This window comes from Canis aureus, chromosome 12 (assembly GCF_053574225.1).
Source record: "Canis aureus isolate CA01 chromosome 12, VMU_Caureus_v.1.0, whole genome shotgun sequence".
NCBI classification, from domain to species: Eukaryota; Metazoa; Chordata; class Mammalia; order Carnivora; family Canidae; genus Canis; species Canis aureus.
The window spans coordinates 57,559,964-57,576,145 of NC_135622.1; the positions used below are offsets into that span (position 1 = coordinate 57,559,964).

Here is a 16,182-nt window from a genome sequence, read left to right on the forward strand (position 1 = left end):
TATTTGTTTAAAATTCAGAAAAAACGTAAGAATACTAGCAGCATATTCTTTTGTAACATGTTTCTGTATTACTCAATGTGATTATTTAATAAATACAGTAAGAATTAATACAATTTAGTCTCCTCCTCTCACTTGAGACCTAGCATGGTGTTCCCAGGCAGTTAATGGTGTTCCTCAGAATCCAGAGGACATTCTCCTTAAAGACTTAATTTTGGGGATCCCTGGGTGGCTCAGTGGTTGAGCGTCTGCCTTCAGCTCAGGTCGTGATTCTGGGGTCCTGGGATCAAGTCCTGCATAGGGCTCCCTGCAATGGAGCCTACTTCTCCCTCTGCCTGTGTCTCTCCCTCTCTCTCTGTGTATCTCTCATGAATAAATAAAAATCTTTGAAAAAAAACTTCATTTTTTTTAGAGTAATTTTAGGTTCACAGCAGAACTTAGGGGCAAGTCTGGCCTGATCAAAGAATGCTTTTTTCAGATTTTGTCATTATCCTTGTGTCGTCAGACTTCACCAGTCCATAGTGGGCTGGAAATGCTCTTCAACTCTGTGTCTGTTTAAACCCATTCATCTGTCCTCAGATACTGCATCCCCCAGTGAGTCCTTTTGACATATCTCTTGTTGGAGTTACTTTTTCCCTCTACCCTTAGAGCACTTTCAGCTCTGCTTAGCATCCTTCATACGGTACCTTGGATCTTCTACGCTTTTGTTTGTGTTTTTATTGTTTTCCTTCTCATTAGATCTGAGCTAGCACCTTGGAATCAGGAACTGGATTCTTACCTATCTTTCTGTCTTCCTTGAACCTAAATCTATCTTAGATATGATATTTAATCAGGGAACGCTTGATCAGTGTATCTTAAATATATATCCAGTATGTCTTAGAATTTTAGGTTAAGGGTTTGTCAGACATTAGGGACATGCGAATAATAAATAGCATAAGTTCCTTAATGTCTTGTGCCTTATCAAATCTATTCCAAGTACCACACTCAGAATTCCACTGCTTACAAACAACCACAGACAGGTTAGCTTTTCCAGCCTGTGTTCAGGCTGTTTAATTTACAAACCCTGTGAAGTAGTTTGATTTTTCTGGTTTCCAAGCCTGTAGTAGATAAACATTAGAACTCTGAATGTAAAAGATTGTCATCTGTTTATGTGAACAGCTAAGTTTACAATACATTCTAGAAAACTTTCTATTCAAAATGGTACAACTAAAAAGGAATTTAGTTAGCGTCAGCCCTGACCTATTCAGATCGGTCTCAATAGCAGTTTTATTGTGTCAGAAGGTTTACACTGTATCCTTCATGAACAGTTAAATGGCCTACAGGAAAAAATTGATGAGGCCATTGCGTAAGAGATGGAAGCTTCCCTTATGTTTCCAAATAGCTCCCTGAGAGCCAGGAAGTATACACCAGCATCTCCTCACCGTGTTAATGGTTGCCTTATTATTACTATGTATTTTCTTTCCCAGTTATGGAATATGAACTTGGAAGACTCACTAATTTTATTTCAGTATAGTAGCTATGCTTAAAAAACTGTGTTTCAGAACTATATGTTTCCTTGAAAAGTATTTTTTCATGAGAAATGCTAATTGAAGAAAATTCTTTCCAACATATTAGGCATAGAGTTAAGCCAGGAAAGTTCATTCTTAGCTCATTATGTGTAATGGCCACGTAATACATGTAGTCTGTGAAATAGATTAATAGAATCTGTGAGTAGGAGGTAAAACCCAAAGGCAGATAGAAAGTTCTGGAAACTAGTACTAAAGAATTTTCCTAATGATTTAATGTTATGCCTTATGCAGCCTATTCATTTATAATTGACTGAAATGTTTTTAGGCCGTCTTTCTGGTCAGATTTTGTTCATACTGACTTGAAATTCTGCATTCTTTTTGTCATAGAGCCTTCCTAATATTCTCACCGATGATCGATTTAAAGTTATGTTTGAGAACCCTGACTTCCAAGTAGATGAAGAGAGTGAAGAATTTAGGCTTTTGAATCCACTTGTCTCCAAAATAAGTGAAAAAAGGAAGAAGAAACTAAGACTCTTAGAACAACAAGAACTCCGTGAAAAAGTAATGTACTCCTTATCATTTTGTATCTGCTGTTGTTTCTTTAATGTAAAGTTTTCTATGTAAGTTAGAAAAACCTTTGGGACACTGGAGATATAATTCATTTGACCTTCCGCTCAGAAGTAGATCTTACCTAATTAAGAGCATTTTGCCCCCATGCGTGTGATGTCACGTACTCTGGACAATGACTCTTTCCAAGAGAGCAGCAAGTCAGTGTTTGGTGGGGGATAGGAGCTGCTGCTTACTATTTTTATTTTCAGGAAGAGGAGGAAGAGCCGGAAGGAAAACCAAGTGATGCGGAAAGTTCTGAGAGTTCAGATGATGAGAAAGACTGGGTTGAAGAGGTCAGGAAACAGCGCAGACTGCTCCACCAGGAGGAAAAGATGAAGCGGCAGGAGCAGCTCAGGGAGGACCAGCAGACTGTCCTCAAGCCCCAGTTTTATGAGATCAAAGCCGGTGAGGAATTCAGGAGCTTCAAAGATTCTGCCGCCAAGCAGAAGCTGCTGAAGTGAGTAACCCCCCTCTCTCTGATGCCTCCCGGGTTGCCGGGGCCTTGCTCTTCCTCACGGCCGTGTGACCCTGAGGAGGACATCTTGGTCTTTGGACTTAACATGAGGGAAGCACCACAAGGTTTGAGGGGAAATATACTGGCCTTCCTTACGATGACTTTTAACAACTTTCTGAGGTGGAGTTCACATAGGGGAAGGCCCAGGGTGTGAGTGTTGGCTGGTAGAGGTAAGAACACTTTGACACTGCACAGGTCATGATCTTGTGTTGTCCTTGTTTCTTTCCCTCTGTTTCCCTCACCTACAGATACCTGTTTTGTTCTGTGCCCCTATGATTGATGGTTTTCGGTATAGTGGTAACTGAGAACAGCAACAGATTCTTTGCCTCTTAACAAAAAGTTATTTTTCCTAATTAGAATTTCCACTATGTTTATCTGTATCTCAGCTTACCTGATGACTGAAAAGATCACTTGGAAAATTTGCCAGAAATGTTAAGCCTTTTGCAAGAACACTGAGGGATAAGAGTGGTATTCTGGAATAGTCAAAAACCTAGAAACAGAAAATGGAATGGGGGTTACCCAGGCTGGAGGAGGGGGAATGGGGAGATGCTACATAACTAGGTACATGGGCAGCCCGGGTGGCTTGGGTAGCCTGGGTGGCTCAGCAGTTTAGCGCCGCCTTGAGCCCAGGGTGTGATCCTGGGGACCTGGGATCGAGTCCCACATCAGGCTCCCTGCATGGAGCCTGCGTCTCCCTCTGCCTGTGTCTCTGCCTCTCTCTCTGCGTGTGTCTCTCATGAATAAATAAATAAAATATTAAAAAAAAATAACTAGGTACAGAGTTTCAGTTTGGAAGATGAAAAATTCTTGTAATGGATGGTGATTGTTGCACAGCAAGGTGAATATATTTTATCACCATAAAAAAGTCAACTTAAAAAAAAAACAAAACAGTATTACTTGGATAGTTTCAATTGTAGGTGTCTAAGTAAGGAACAGGCTAGGCTAGGTCCTCAGTTCCAGATTGTGTACAAGCCATAAGTTAGGTAAGTCTCTGTTAAGAGAGCTCCTGGGCTGAATGTTGATGTTCAAGATGAGAATGTGATAGATGGTAGATAATCTCAAAAGAAGAGCGCGAGTGTCTGGAGGAGCTGGGCGGAATGGATGAGGTGTGAGGTCCGGGGCAGTACCAGTTCTGTACCTGTACTTCTCCAGCTCCTTGCTTCCCATTTAGAAAATCTGGTTTTTCAGATGTAGGAAGTGGGAAAAGGGTGGAGAGGACATTGATGGACAGGCTAAACTGTCTCTGGAATGGAAGAAATATGACTGGTCCTCATGATCTCACTGCTTCTAGCAAGTATCTGGGACACCAAATAATAAGTAAATCCTTCAACTTAGAATCCAGGAGATCTCAAAATTCTGGTTCTAAAGAACCAAAGGTCTGCTGGTGAATGAAGAATCTAGTAATTGGGTTGGTATCTTTACCGGCCTTACTTTTCTTTCAGTAATAACAACTTCCTTGAGATACAATTCACATAACGTACAGTTCACCTACTTAAAGTGTAAGTTTCTAGTATATTAACAGAGTTGTGCAACTATTACCACAGTTAACTTTGAAACATTTTCATCTTCCAAATGAAGCCCCATTATCATTTGCTCCCACCTGCCCCCAGCCCATCCTGTCCCCAGACAACCACAAATCATCTTCTATCTCTATGGGTTTGCCTGTTCTGCCATTTCATATAAATGGAACTACACACCGTGTGGCATTTGTCCAGCTTCTGTTACTTAGCGTAATGCCTTCAATGTTCGTCCGTGCTATAGCATCTGTTAGTACTTCATTCATTTTTATTGCCAAATAGTATTCTGGTGTGTGGATAAACCATGTTCCCTTCATCTGTTCACCAGTTGATGGACATTTGGGTTGCTCCACATTTTGGTTATTATGAATAATGTTGTTACGAACATTTGTGTATAAGATTTTACATGGACGTGTTTTCATTTCTCCTGGCTATGTACTTAGGAGTGGAATGGCTGGTCATATGGTAGCATTATGCCTAACCTTTTGAGAAACTGCCAAACTTTTTCAAAGAGGCTGCTCCGTTTTACTTTCCCACCAGCAGTGTGTGCAAGCCTCACTTTTCATGTTCCTGCTGGTCTTGGAAATTTAACTTGGAGTCCCACTCAGAAACAGAGGGAAGACTAGTTGTTTGTAGTATTCTGATTTGTAGTATTCTGATTTGTAGTATTCTGATTCTGTGGAGTGAGATTCTTTGTTAGATTATCTGCTGGTTTTGTCTGGCTTTATTTACTTGACTACTGGCTCCTGAATCAGTACTGGGTAGACCCAAGTAGGCACATGATACATTTTTGTGGAACTGTGAATCTCCAGTGCCTTGGCTACATGACAGGCAACTCAGGAAGTTACCCTTTCAAGGGTAACTTGAAAGAAAAATGAGAAAGAACCCATTTACTCCCAACCCATTGGCCAGGAAAACTTAGGAACAGTTGTCTTTAGTGTAAGCATGGTAACACGGTGATTTGGGAGGAGGAGGCATGACTAAACTTTCTGACATTTTTGTTCTGCCTGTGGGTTTTAGTAGGACATTAATAAGAGAAACAAAAGGGATGGAAATTTAGTACTTAATGGATAAATAATAGCCATGTTAATACACTACAATTAAACATTTTTACTAAGTTAAACTTTTTTTTTTTTTGAGGAAAGGAACTATATAAGTGATAATACTTCATGAGCTTAAAAGAAGAGTCCTGGTTCTTGAAGTAATAACCCTTTGGTATGAACAGCCTGCAGTTTGCTGGCGTTTTGGCACAAACTGCTCATTGAGTTCTAGTCTTGACTGGATTATTTTGGCAGATCCTGAACTTGCAATATTTTTATATTATTTGATGAAGCATTGAAGCATTATCCTTCAGAGAACCAAAGTGACACCTTCTGCTTATTCTGTGAGTTACCACAAGGCAATCAATAAAACACAGCATCAAAACTGAGTGTATCACATTTTAAATGTTTACTTGGACTTGCCCAACTTTAAGACTTTTTCTGTAAAGGGTAAAGTGAATTATGAATCCTAACTCAGTACTTGAGTGAGTCCTCTTCTTTGCTTGGCATGCTAACATGAATTCAGACAAAAACGTATGTCTGTCGACACATAGTTATAGACCTTATAGTATGTTGTGCTTTGTGAGTTTATTCACCCACCTGTCAGCCTCTCCAGCCACCCATTCGTCAGTGAGACATTGGTTGAGTGTCTGCCTAGTGTGAACAAAGTGCTGTCCAGAGCCAGGGGTTGGAAAGAGAAGGCACAGCCCACAGGCCTGTAGCCTTCACATTCTAGCTAATAGTCTAGAGCTAAAAAGGGCCATGTAGAAAGTGCATAAGAAAGGGAGAGATTTAAGGAAGTCCTTAGAAGAGGTCATACTGAAACTGGCTGTAGACAAAAGACAAAAAGATGAGCACCCAAGGCAGGGTGGGAAGATGGCATGCCAGGCAGAGTGACATGTGAACAAAGGAGCACTGTGTGAAAGCCGAGGGAAGCATGGTTTGGTGTAGGAGGGCATAGAATAACCAGAGAGCAGTGGGCAGGCCCTGGCCCAAGCATTGCTAAGCCAGGGAAGGTTGTCACACTGAGGTTCCCGTGAGCAAATCTGTTTCCAGCTCCTTCCCCAAATCATAAAATCATTTGTGAATAAAAGGAGTTCATATTGGTTATGGAAGATAAAAATAAAAACTTGTAGGTACAAAAAGTCCCTCTTTCCCAGAAACTCATAATGAAATATCTCAGTTTTAGAGAGAAAGCACAGGGAGGGGCTCCTGAGGTCAGCTAACAGACTATTCAGTAGTCCCAGTCAAAAGTGATAAAAGCCTGCACTGTGGGATAGAGATGACCAGGCCATCCTGAGCCCAAATTATCCACAAGACTGTCTAAGAATAGGAAAGGAAAATGGACATACATCACAACATTGTTCAGTTACTAATGTAATAGCGAAGGAAAAAGAGGTAGTTGGATGATATTGAACTGTCTGGCAGTGTTGCCATCAAGAGCAAGAATACAGAATGAAAACCAGGTTTAAGGCCACAAGTACTAAGCTGGCTATCAGCACATTAAGTGTCTTCTTGGTGATGTTCAGTAGAGAAACGGAGACCCAGGGGCTGGACTAGAGATAAAGCGCTGAGAAAGCAGCTTTCCCTGTGTGATTGAGACCACAGGGTGAGGAAGATCGACTCAGTGTGTAGGATGCATTGAGGGTGAAGAGTGGAGCCCCTTGGGAGCAACAGGTATTTTTTTCTTGAGTCTGTGATAAAAACCACATGCCTCTCTTTAGGAAAATAAACAGCACACAAAGTACTGCAGGTAGTTTTAGAGCTGTCACTGATAATACTGACAGCCACATGCTAACAATCCCAACTTGGACAAGCAGAGGGGAAGGTAGCTAGTAAAGATCACTGAGGAGTTTTCAGAGATGTAAGCTGGAAGGAGCCAAGCAGGAAGAAAATGGCACAGAGGGTGTGGCACAAATGTGCAGTGGGGCTGGGAGTTCCCTGAACAGAGGAAAGCCATTAGGAAGATTGTCTTGCTGGGACCAGCTTCTCAGGCACCAGCCCAAATGTCGGATTGCCATGGACTGATGAATGAATAGAGATAATAAATATTGTGAGTAATTAATGTAGATGATTCTTCCAAGAAGTTTGGCAGAAAAAGGAAGGAGTCCAAGCCAATAACTTGATGGGGAAAGTTTTTTCGGCTATTAGAGATAGAATGTGTTTGTGGGCAGAGCAGGATTACCCGTGGCAGCAGACAGTGACTTGAGACACCAAAGTCAGTTGGCAGAGCTGAGTTCAGTAAGCAGTCAGGAGGGGATGGGCCAGGGCACAGGCCAAGGAGACAGCCTCAGAAGGACAGGGATTACCTCCTCAGAGACCAAGGGGAGGCCGTCAGGATGGGTGGGAATAATTACGTTTGCAGGTGGAAAGCAGGGAAGTTCATGCTGCCGGCCTGTCGGGATTCCAGGCACATTGGCCTGTCCAGTTATGGGAGTGGAGGCAGGCAGGTCCGCAGGGCCTAATGGAGGTGCTGGCCGGGTTGTGCCAGTAAGCCTGGAGAAGAGGTCTAGAACACAGCTTCCTGCACCTCAGAGTGGGGGTGCCTCCTCTCCTCTCCCTGCCAGGCGGCCCGTCAGTGGGAAGGCATTCTTGGAAGCACCTAGCCTGTGGCCTGTCTTGGAAATGCAGAGATTTCAGAGACATTTCCTACCTTGGAGGAATTCGCCTTCTTCATCAGGTGGTTTTAGTAGCTCATGGGAGGCCGCTTATCACGCCCACAGTTTTATCTGCTTGTGGATGAACCATGGCCAGTTTTTACTCTTCAGCTAATTTTCCTCACTGCCAGTGGATGAGAGCTGAAGGAACACAGTCTTATTTTAATAGAAGCATTTTTTAATTTAATCTTGAAAGCAGTTTAATTCCAAAGTTGCACTTAGAAAAAAAATAATCTCTTATCACTCAAGTTAATATGCACTCAGGTGATGTATAAGCATATTTTCATTGTAATACTTAAGAATATGGAATAAAACGTGAAAGTCTCCCTTTTACCCCCTCACTCCCTCCCTGAGGTCTCTGCTGTGTGTGCCTTTCTAGAATCCAGTCACTCCTGTGGGCGCATGTTTGCACGTGTACAGATTAGCTATTCTGTTCTAGACGTGAAGGGGCCTTACTGATCCTATTACTGATGAACTTCTCTTCATGTAGCAATGAGTTGGAACATTTATCCTTCTAGTACGTGTAGGCCTCTCAATAACACATAAAACTCCCAGTAATGCCTAAAATGGCTCATAAGGTGGTTGGGCCATAACATACGTAACATTCTCTGATTTGAGATATTTACATTGTTTCTTGTTTTCCTCTTACCCCTTTCCACAGTGATAAATGTGTGCTCATGTGCAGGGATTCCTATAGACTGAACTACCCTAGGCATGGAACTTGCTGGATCAAAAGGGTCTGTGATAGATATGGCCGCATCGCCCTGGAGAAAGGCTTTGAGCTCTGACTTGCAACAACAGTGGATGTTACGGATCTTTAAATATGAACAGAGCTGCTAGATGAGGTATCCAGGTATCCTGGTTGCTTCAGTTCACATCACCTGAGATGGGCTTTGAGGAACTCATGTAAACAGAAAGCATGAAGATGGAGTTTTCAGTGATCTGTAAATATTTTTCAAAGTTAGTTGGCTCTAAACAGAGTATTTAACATTTTCCGTTTATCCTAGTCCCCTTCAGAGTATAGACTGTGAAGGAGCGAGTCCTTTCTTTTGAGTTAAGTCCTATGAATGCTGTACTAACGCACATGCCTCCACAGAGAGTGATTTTTAAAAACTCAAGTTGAGCATTACTTCCTGAGGCATATAATAAGTATCTATCTAATTTGATGTTTCTCCTTGTATTTGCTGCCCACCTTCGTTTAAAGGTCGCCTAGCTGAGAATTCCTATTCCCTCCGCCAAAGCCCTGTCCGTTGTCCTGTGCTAAATCATTCCATCCTTTCAGCCTTTAGAAGGTTGACAAAGGTTGGAAGCCCACGTCTGTCTTCTTGGCCATCTCCACAGATTGGTGAGGGGCTGTTCATCATGTGACAGTGGCATTTTTTTTCCCCTAAAATTCTTCACCTTATTTAGGGATTTCTGCATTTTGTTCCTCTGTTGCAGTAGACAGTTTTCAGGTATTTGCATCTTAAATCACCTCCGACTGAATTCATTCTCAAATAGCTGGCTTAGAACTGCTGGTTAGCAGCCACATACTGTAAACTGACTTTCAAAGGGCGGGAAGTGGAACTTGCTTTAATGTAGAAATCTCCACGCTCAGTGCCTGTGTCTGATCTTTTGCCATGGCTCGTTCTAAAACTCAGCTTGTCTTTCCAAGTAGTCCAGACAGAACAAGTTTTTACAAGTACACATCGAAAGTACATTGAGAGAAAACCAGAATTTATGTACCCTGTCATGGAGGAAATAAGGTCATTCTTAAAAGCATAGTAATTGCCCACAATTTACTTGAAAAGTGACTTTCTTCCCAAATTAGTGTTTGCTGTGTGCCACCCTTCAGCAGCCATGAAGGGAAAGAACAGAAATGGCACGAACAGGCTGAGGAATTTGCTTAGGCTGACACAATCACATCCACACCGGAGTCCCTTTACACTTCATTTTTGAGTTCTTGTTTTAAAAAAAAAAAAACTAAACTAGATCTTTGTTTCATTCAGTCTGTCATGTAGAAGCTTGTCACTTGGAAGACTTTGTGGAACATTTCCTACACAAAACTTTATAAATCAGGTTTGGTCTGACACACTCCTGGAAACCAGAAATTCTTAAATCGGAATTCTGGTTTTAGACTTGAGTCCTCCTATGGCCTGGGGCGAGTCATTTAGTGCCTCACCTCCCTTCTTGCCATCTATAAAGGATAAATACTTGTGTCTCAGGGATGTTGAAAGGATTAATTAGTTCGTCTGTAAAGCACTTTGAAGATGAAAAGTACTTTAAAAGTGCTTCTTAATAACATTATTGCTTAGAAAAGAGTGCCACTTTTATGCTAACCACTTCACGTCTCAAGTTATATAAAGAAGGCATGTTCAGTACGTTACTACTAGTCATAAACTGGAGATAAATCTCTCATGGTGCGAACATCAAACATTTCCTGCGGAATTTCAAAGGAGCATCACTTTATCTTGCGGGCCATTTAGAAGCAGCGTTCTGCTCAGTAATTAGTTACGATGATCGTATTTCAGGCAAAAGAAAACCCTTCGCCCAATTCAGCTACTTTTTAAAATCAGTCCAGTTTTTTACAATTAACTCAAAAGGGGTACATTCAACTTAGGTTGGTACAAGGAGGACTGGAAAGGGAAGCACGTTGACTTTTTTGGAAGAGGGAACAGGAAAGAAAAGAGAACCGTATTCCTTCCCTCTTGCTTCCTCTACCCTCTCCTCCTGTTTTCCTCACGGGTGCCGGTGGGGGGATTGCTGCTTTGGCTGCATCTCTGAGCGTTAGAGCCAAAGTGAAAACTTACTGCAAGTCTTTGTCTTGAAGCTTAATTCCAGTTTTTCCCTCCAAACTCAGTTCACAGAAGGGACCACTGTTTCGATTTTATAGTAAAACAATATTATTGCAACATGCCACGAAGTGTTATACGTACGAGACAGAGTGAACATCTCGATTATAAAGCCGAGGTAGGGTGGCAGTAATGGTGCCGAGGACAGGATTGCAGGACACAGATTATACAGAGAGACCCTAGAAAAGTCTGGGAGACATGAGCAAGGAACGAAATGAAACAGTCGGGGTAAAGTATATGGAAATACTAATTCAGGGAAAAATTTGGAAGGAAAAGGCACCTAGTAGCAGTGAGTGAGCAGACCGAACTGGATAGAATTTACCCGCCGTGCTTTTGCTCACTGTCTATAGGCAGACGGACTCATGTTTCAAATTGTTCATGCTGTGGGTGGTGAGGGTAGCTAAGGGATCCACTGGACTCGCATGGCACTTCTCCATGGCTTCACCTGGAAGAGGATCTGTGTTCGCTCCCTTGGAGACGTGCCTGAGGTGCAAAAGCGTGAAGCACTCCGCCGCCTGCCTCGTGTGTGGTTTAAGTATGAAATGCTTCAGAAGCGTATGTGCCACTGACCATTACAGTAAATTATAGGCTTCAGAAATACCGCTCCTTGCGTGTTGGCTTCAGAAATGTGATTTAGTAAGATAAGTAGCAACCATTGAAAATATATTTGGAACCACCACTTAAAATGCTAAATTAGCGGGTGTTTTGGCAGCTGCTCTTTTTGCTTGTATCTATTGAGCATGAGCAATGACTGTCTGCCCCTGATTCTTTCCTCGATTATGTTAAGTGAATGCCATGTTCTGTCTTTCCCACAAGTGTAACAGATTTCCTTCGTGTGATCCATTCTAATTAAAACTTGTTTCAAATGCTAAATCAAAACATGATGCTAATTAATGTGTCATTCTCTTCATTCTCCTATAGTAAAACCCTTGAAGATCGTTTGAAACTTGAAGCAAAAAATGGCACATTGAGCGTATCAGACACCACAGTTGGCAGCAAACAGTTGACATTCACGTTAAAGAGGGTAAGTTTTTTAATGTGATTTTGTTAATTCAAGGAAGGAAAATAGGCTTCCAGTAGTGCCGTATAGTGTGTCTGACTTCAGCACAGCCTTCCCAAGCTTTTCCCCTATTGAGGAAGCCATGTTCCTGTTCTAGCACTTTTTCTGCAGCCAGAGCTCTTCCTGGGTTGGGAGTGAGCGCACAGCTCGGCCGTGGCAGAGCCAGAGCCCGAGGCAGAGCCAGAGCCTGAGCCTGAGCCCAAGGCAGGGGCGGAGCCCGAGCCCAAGCCTGAGGCAGGGGCAGAGCCAGAGCCAGAGCCTGAGCTTGAGGCAGGGGCAGAGCTCGAGCCCGGGGCAGAGCCAGGCTGGCTTCTGGTGTCCTGAGGGAGGCGGGACCTTAGTGATTAGGAGTTGGCGCTCTTGGTGTGAAGCTAGCAGTCAGTGTGGTTTCTGCGTCATTGGGCCACCTGAGGTGCGGCCTTGTAAAGTGAAAGTCCTGACTATCTAGGGCTTATATAATTTGTGGTAAAATGAAAATAAGATGCCTCTGAAATTATTATTTTTTGCTAAAAACCAAAGAAGTACTAAGGGTTGAGTCAAGCAGAGGCTATGAAACAATTTGGGGAAATTTATCAATTAATGTTTGATTTTGCCTGTTTGTATCATTAGAGTAACAAAATTTTAACTATTAAATCTCACTTTTACCTAGGAATAATTAGGACTTTATGTAGTAGTAAGTCTTCTTTGATATTAGATGTGTGATATATTTAGGTAAACTCTTAAGTTTCCCCAGGATTTTCATATATACTTTCCTTTTTTAAGTAAACTCTGTACCCAATGTGGGGCTTGAACTCAAAACACCATGGTCAAGGGTCACATGCCCCACCGACTGAACCAGCCAGGCACCCCTCACACATACTTTCTAATACATGAATAAAATATAAGGGGAAAGCTTGTGCTTTAGTATTATTTCCAGTTGTGTAGTGGCAAAACTAGGATTAGGTCCCAGGTCCAATTTTCAGATTTCCTGTACTGCAGTTTGTCATCAGACTGTTGACCAGGCTGCTGCTAATAAGGCATGGGGGCTTGCACATGTCTGCATCCCTTACTTCTCTGGGCCAGCCTGCTGGTGATAGTGAGCCAGCAGCCACAGCAGGACTCAGAAGCAGAAGGAAAGGAAACTTGGAAGATGAGCATCTGGCCCACCGGTCGTGCGGGATTGGGCAGGTGGTGCTGACATCATCCAAAACAGCCTTCCAGAGAGAGACAGGCGAGTGTTCCTTTCTGAGTGGGGCTTTGCGGGACAGTCGCTGCTGCTTACAGGCTCCTCTGGAGGCTCCTACCATTGTGGGGAAGGCCTGGCAGGGAGGGCTCTGCAAAAACATGGTGCTGGAGAGGGAGCAGTGCTCCCGGGAGATTGCTCTGCACCAGACTGGTGGGGAAATGCCTAGGACTGATGTCCACGCTGAAGGTGCAGAGGAGCGCCCAACCTAGAAGCGCCTGCGCACCCTGTTTTATCTTTATTTGGTATATCATGTTCTGAGATCATTTGGACAAGAAATGCTTCTGGGGATACTTTTTAACATGAAGAAACAAAATATGGAGTAACCAGTGTTTGTTGATCTTACAAGGGTCTTGTTACCATTGTATGATGTGCCGGTATGTGGGTTCGGTATGTGGGTTCCTCCAGGTTTGTCGAGTAGTCCATTAACAAGTGCGTGTCAGATATCTGCTCTGTGGTGTGTGCTGAGGACACACAAAACAAGGCCGATGGGGTCCTTGCTGCCACAATTCTCAGTCTGTTGAAAGGAGGACACACCCAGTTATGTCAGTGGAGTGGTGGCAGGTGCTCCAGCAGGGGACAGGGTGCCGTGAGAGTGTCAGGTGGGGCCTGGCCTGGACAGAGGGGCTAGGGAAGGGTAGGTGATGTGTGGGTTGCGTCTTTAAGTCGAGCGAATCTCTGAGGGGTCAAGCAGGGTGCCAGGCACAGGGTACCACCAAGGCGAAGTTCTTGCTTGAGGAGGGAGGAAGCCAGGCACACTCGAGGATCTGAATAAGAGCCTCTGTGTGTAAAACGAGATCAGAGGGAAAGAGTGGCATCAGAGCAGAAACTATGCGGAGCTCAGTCCTGGAGGGCCTTGTGAGTGGGCCACAGCCAGTGTTTATCCTTCATTCTCAGTAGAACCGTGGAAAGCTGTTGAAGAGTTTTACTTAGCAGAAGACTGACCCTTTATATTTCTAAAAACTCACTGTGGATGTTGCCTGAGGAATGGGCTGAAGGGGCCCAGAGCGACAGTGCAGCAGGAGCAGAGGTGGAGCCAAGCAGAGGAAGGGGCGTTGTGCTGGGGAGGGATGTACAGGGCAGGATTTAGTGGGGCTCTTGAAGAGTAATAGTCATCAGAAAAAGAACTTAAGGATTTATTTGTTCTCATTTTCAGAGCTCCTGGATTAGGGGACTCGTTGGTTCTGGGTCTTACAGATTGCTCTCCTTCCCCACTACTCCCTTACCTCTCAACTCTTTGATTTTAAAATATTGAGTAATACCCCCTGGCGACAAATACAGACTTCTCCTTCAAGAGCAAAATAACAAAGGAATATTTTTAGGTGCACAGAATAATGCAGACCGGTGTGAAGCAAGCCTCATAGGTGTCTATAAGGCATTGCTTTTCAACTTTTAAAACTTATGCCCCAACAGTGCTCTCTTGGTTTACCTTTTGTGCCATTCCACTGGCTAAGGATATTTTTTTGAGTTTTGCATTCAAGGGTTGGTACCCTCAGAGCCATCAAACGTGATTTTAAAATCATACGGCTCTGACCTCCATCGTGGGTTCTGCATTGGCTCTCTTCTCTCCAAGAACTGCTGCTGGCAGCCACGGGCCTAATTGGGGGGGAGGGGGCCCCTCCACTCTGCCAGCACGGGTGTCACCCCAGGCGACAATGCCCTTGGAGCCGTCAGCCTGTAAACCTGTGTGCTCACTCCAGCCAGGGACTTGCAGGCCACTTGTCTGCTGAGCCCTTGTCAATGGTTAATGGCAGCAGATCTCTGCCTTCTGAGGGGAGTTGGACTTTTTGGAAACAGCCAAAAATTCTTTGGGACCAGTCCTGGTGAATGATACTTAATCGTGGTGGGTTATAGTACACCTTTAGTACGTGTTCAATATTTGTCTTGCGTTTGGGGCAGTGTAAGTAGACGAATGGCTCTGGCTTGTGAACAGGACAGCATTGTGGGAGCAGAGTCCAGGGCCGGCCGGCGTGGCCCCTGCAACTGGGCTGTGCCGTGGGATTCTGATGCTTACAACAGGGGACGTTGGGGTTTTCTTTCTCTTTCTCTCTCATGTAATTTTCTCCTTTAGTCCGAACAGCAGAAGAAGCAGCAGGAGGCTGAGAAGCTGCACCGACAAGAAAGGAAAACACTCCGTCGCTCAGCCGGTCACCTCAAGTCCCGACACAGACGCGGACGGCCGTTTCATTGAATCTGGAAACAATCCTGCGTGCAATTCGGGAGGTCATTGTTGGAGCACGTTAAACACACAGGAACGCACTTTAAAAGTACACATAAATTCTTGGTCTCTGTGTGAGGTAACATTCGGCAGCTCGTCCCGGTGCCTTCTGTGTTGGGCTTGGATGCTGCCCCCTTCCCTGCACTGGGCAGTGCACCACCCCCGGGGCGCTTCTCGTAAGTTGTTCCGCATAAACACTGTCTGCTTTCCTGTGGTTTCAATCATGTAGAACAGATTGTTGTTTGTCAATATTGTGAAACGTGTACCACCAAATGGCAGGTTGTCCTGAGCTGCAAGTTAAGATTGACCGTGTCCTGGGGACTTTTTTCCTTGTGGCATCTACTGCTTCTTAACCGTTGACCCCCCAGAAACCTCTTTCCTGTTTCAACATCTGTCGGTGTTGGCCGTGTTCACAGTTACACGTGGGTAGTAGGTTTGTGGCTTGTTGACATGTTTGGGACTTTTTGAAAAATATTTTTATACCAAGAGAATATAATTTAATGGTAATAACCTAAAACCAGAAATGGAAGCTACTGGTTTTTCTTTTAACTTTTCACAGGATTCATTACAGATTTTTTTTTCTGTTTCTTAAGTGCAATTTGAGATAAACTGGCTGGAGAAAAACATTTATAAAAATAAATACTTTTCATTTGAATAGTTTCGTTGAGAAAGATCCATTCTTTGAATTAATTTGACAACTGAATTTAGTTTCTCTGGATTTTCAGGTATTAATGTGTGTTTTCTTTATGTACAACTGGAACAGGGGCTCTTTAGCCTTTACATGATGGAATCTGACTGAGAATGCATAAGCACAAAGGCAGAATGTGCTAGCAGAACCAGGCTGCAGGATGTCTAACTGGCCTCAGGGACACCTGGGTCCAGGGCCCCAGACTTAGGCAGGTCTGTCTCCCCCTCTTCTTGTCCTACGGCAACGTTGTTCCTTAGCCCTTGGTCTCTCCTCTCTTTCCTTCCTGTCCTGTCCCCGTCATATCTCTGTAGCTTCTGTACA

At 43.7% G+C, this 16,182-nt stretch overlaps 1 protein-coding gene and 1 long non-coding RNA gene across 12 annotated transcripts in view; one reads left to right on the forward strand and one right to left on the reverse strand.

Annotated features, from left to right (window-relative positions):
• LOC144281257 (uncharacterized) overlaps positions 1-3,953 on the reverse strand; it is a 33,705-nt gene extending 29,752 nt beyond the window's left edge. For 7 of the 11 annotated variants that reach the window (XR_013349795.1, XR_013349797.1, XR_013349790.1 and 4 more), the window contains exons 1-2: positions 3,767-3,952; positions 3,020-3,118 (exon numbers count right to left, since the gene is read on the reverse strand). This is a non-coding gene — a long non-coding RNA (uncharacterized LOC144281257). Of the gene's footprint in view, positions 1-3,019; positions 3,119-3,766 lie in introns of all 11 variants that reach the window. The other 4 variants (XR_013349798.1, XR_013349792.1, XR_013349799.1 and 1 more) reach the window with 3 other exon arrangements.
• The window catches only part of NOL10 (nucleolar protein 10), an 83,324-nt gene extending 67,496 nt beyond the window's left edge, over positions 1-15,828 (forward strand). The window contains exons 18-21 of the mRNA XM_077844138.1: positions 1,893-2,066; positions 2,324-2,571; positions 11,595-11,697; positions 15,027-15,828. Of these exons, the coding sequence (XP_077700264.1) occupies positions 1,893-2,066; positions 2,324-2,571; positions 11,595-11,697; positions 15,027-15,146 (645 nt within the window). The 3' untranslated portion in view covers positions 15,147-15,828. The remainder of the gene's footprint in view (positions 1-1,892; positions 2,067-2,323; positions 2,572-11,594; positions 11,698-15,026) is intronic.
• Positions 15,829-16,182: the final 354 nt, after the last annotated feature.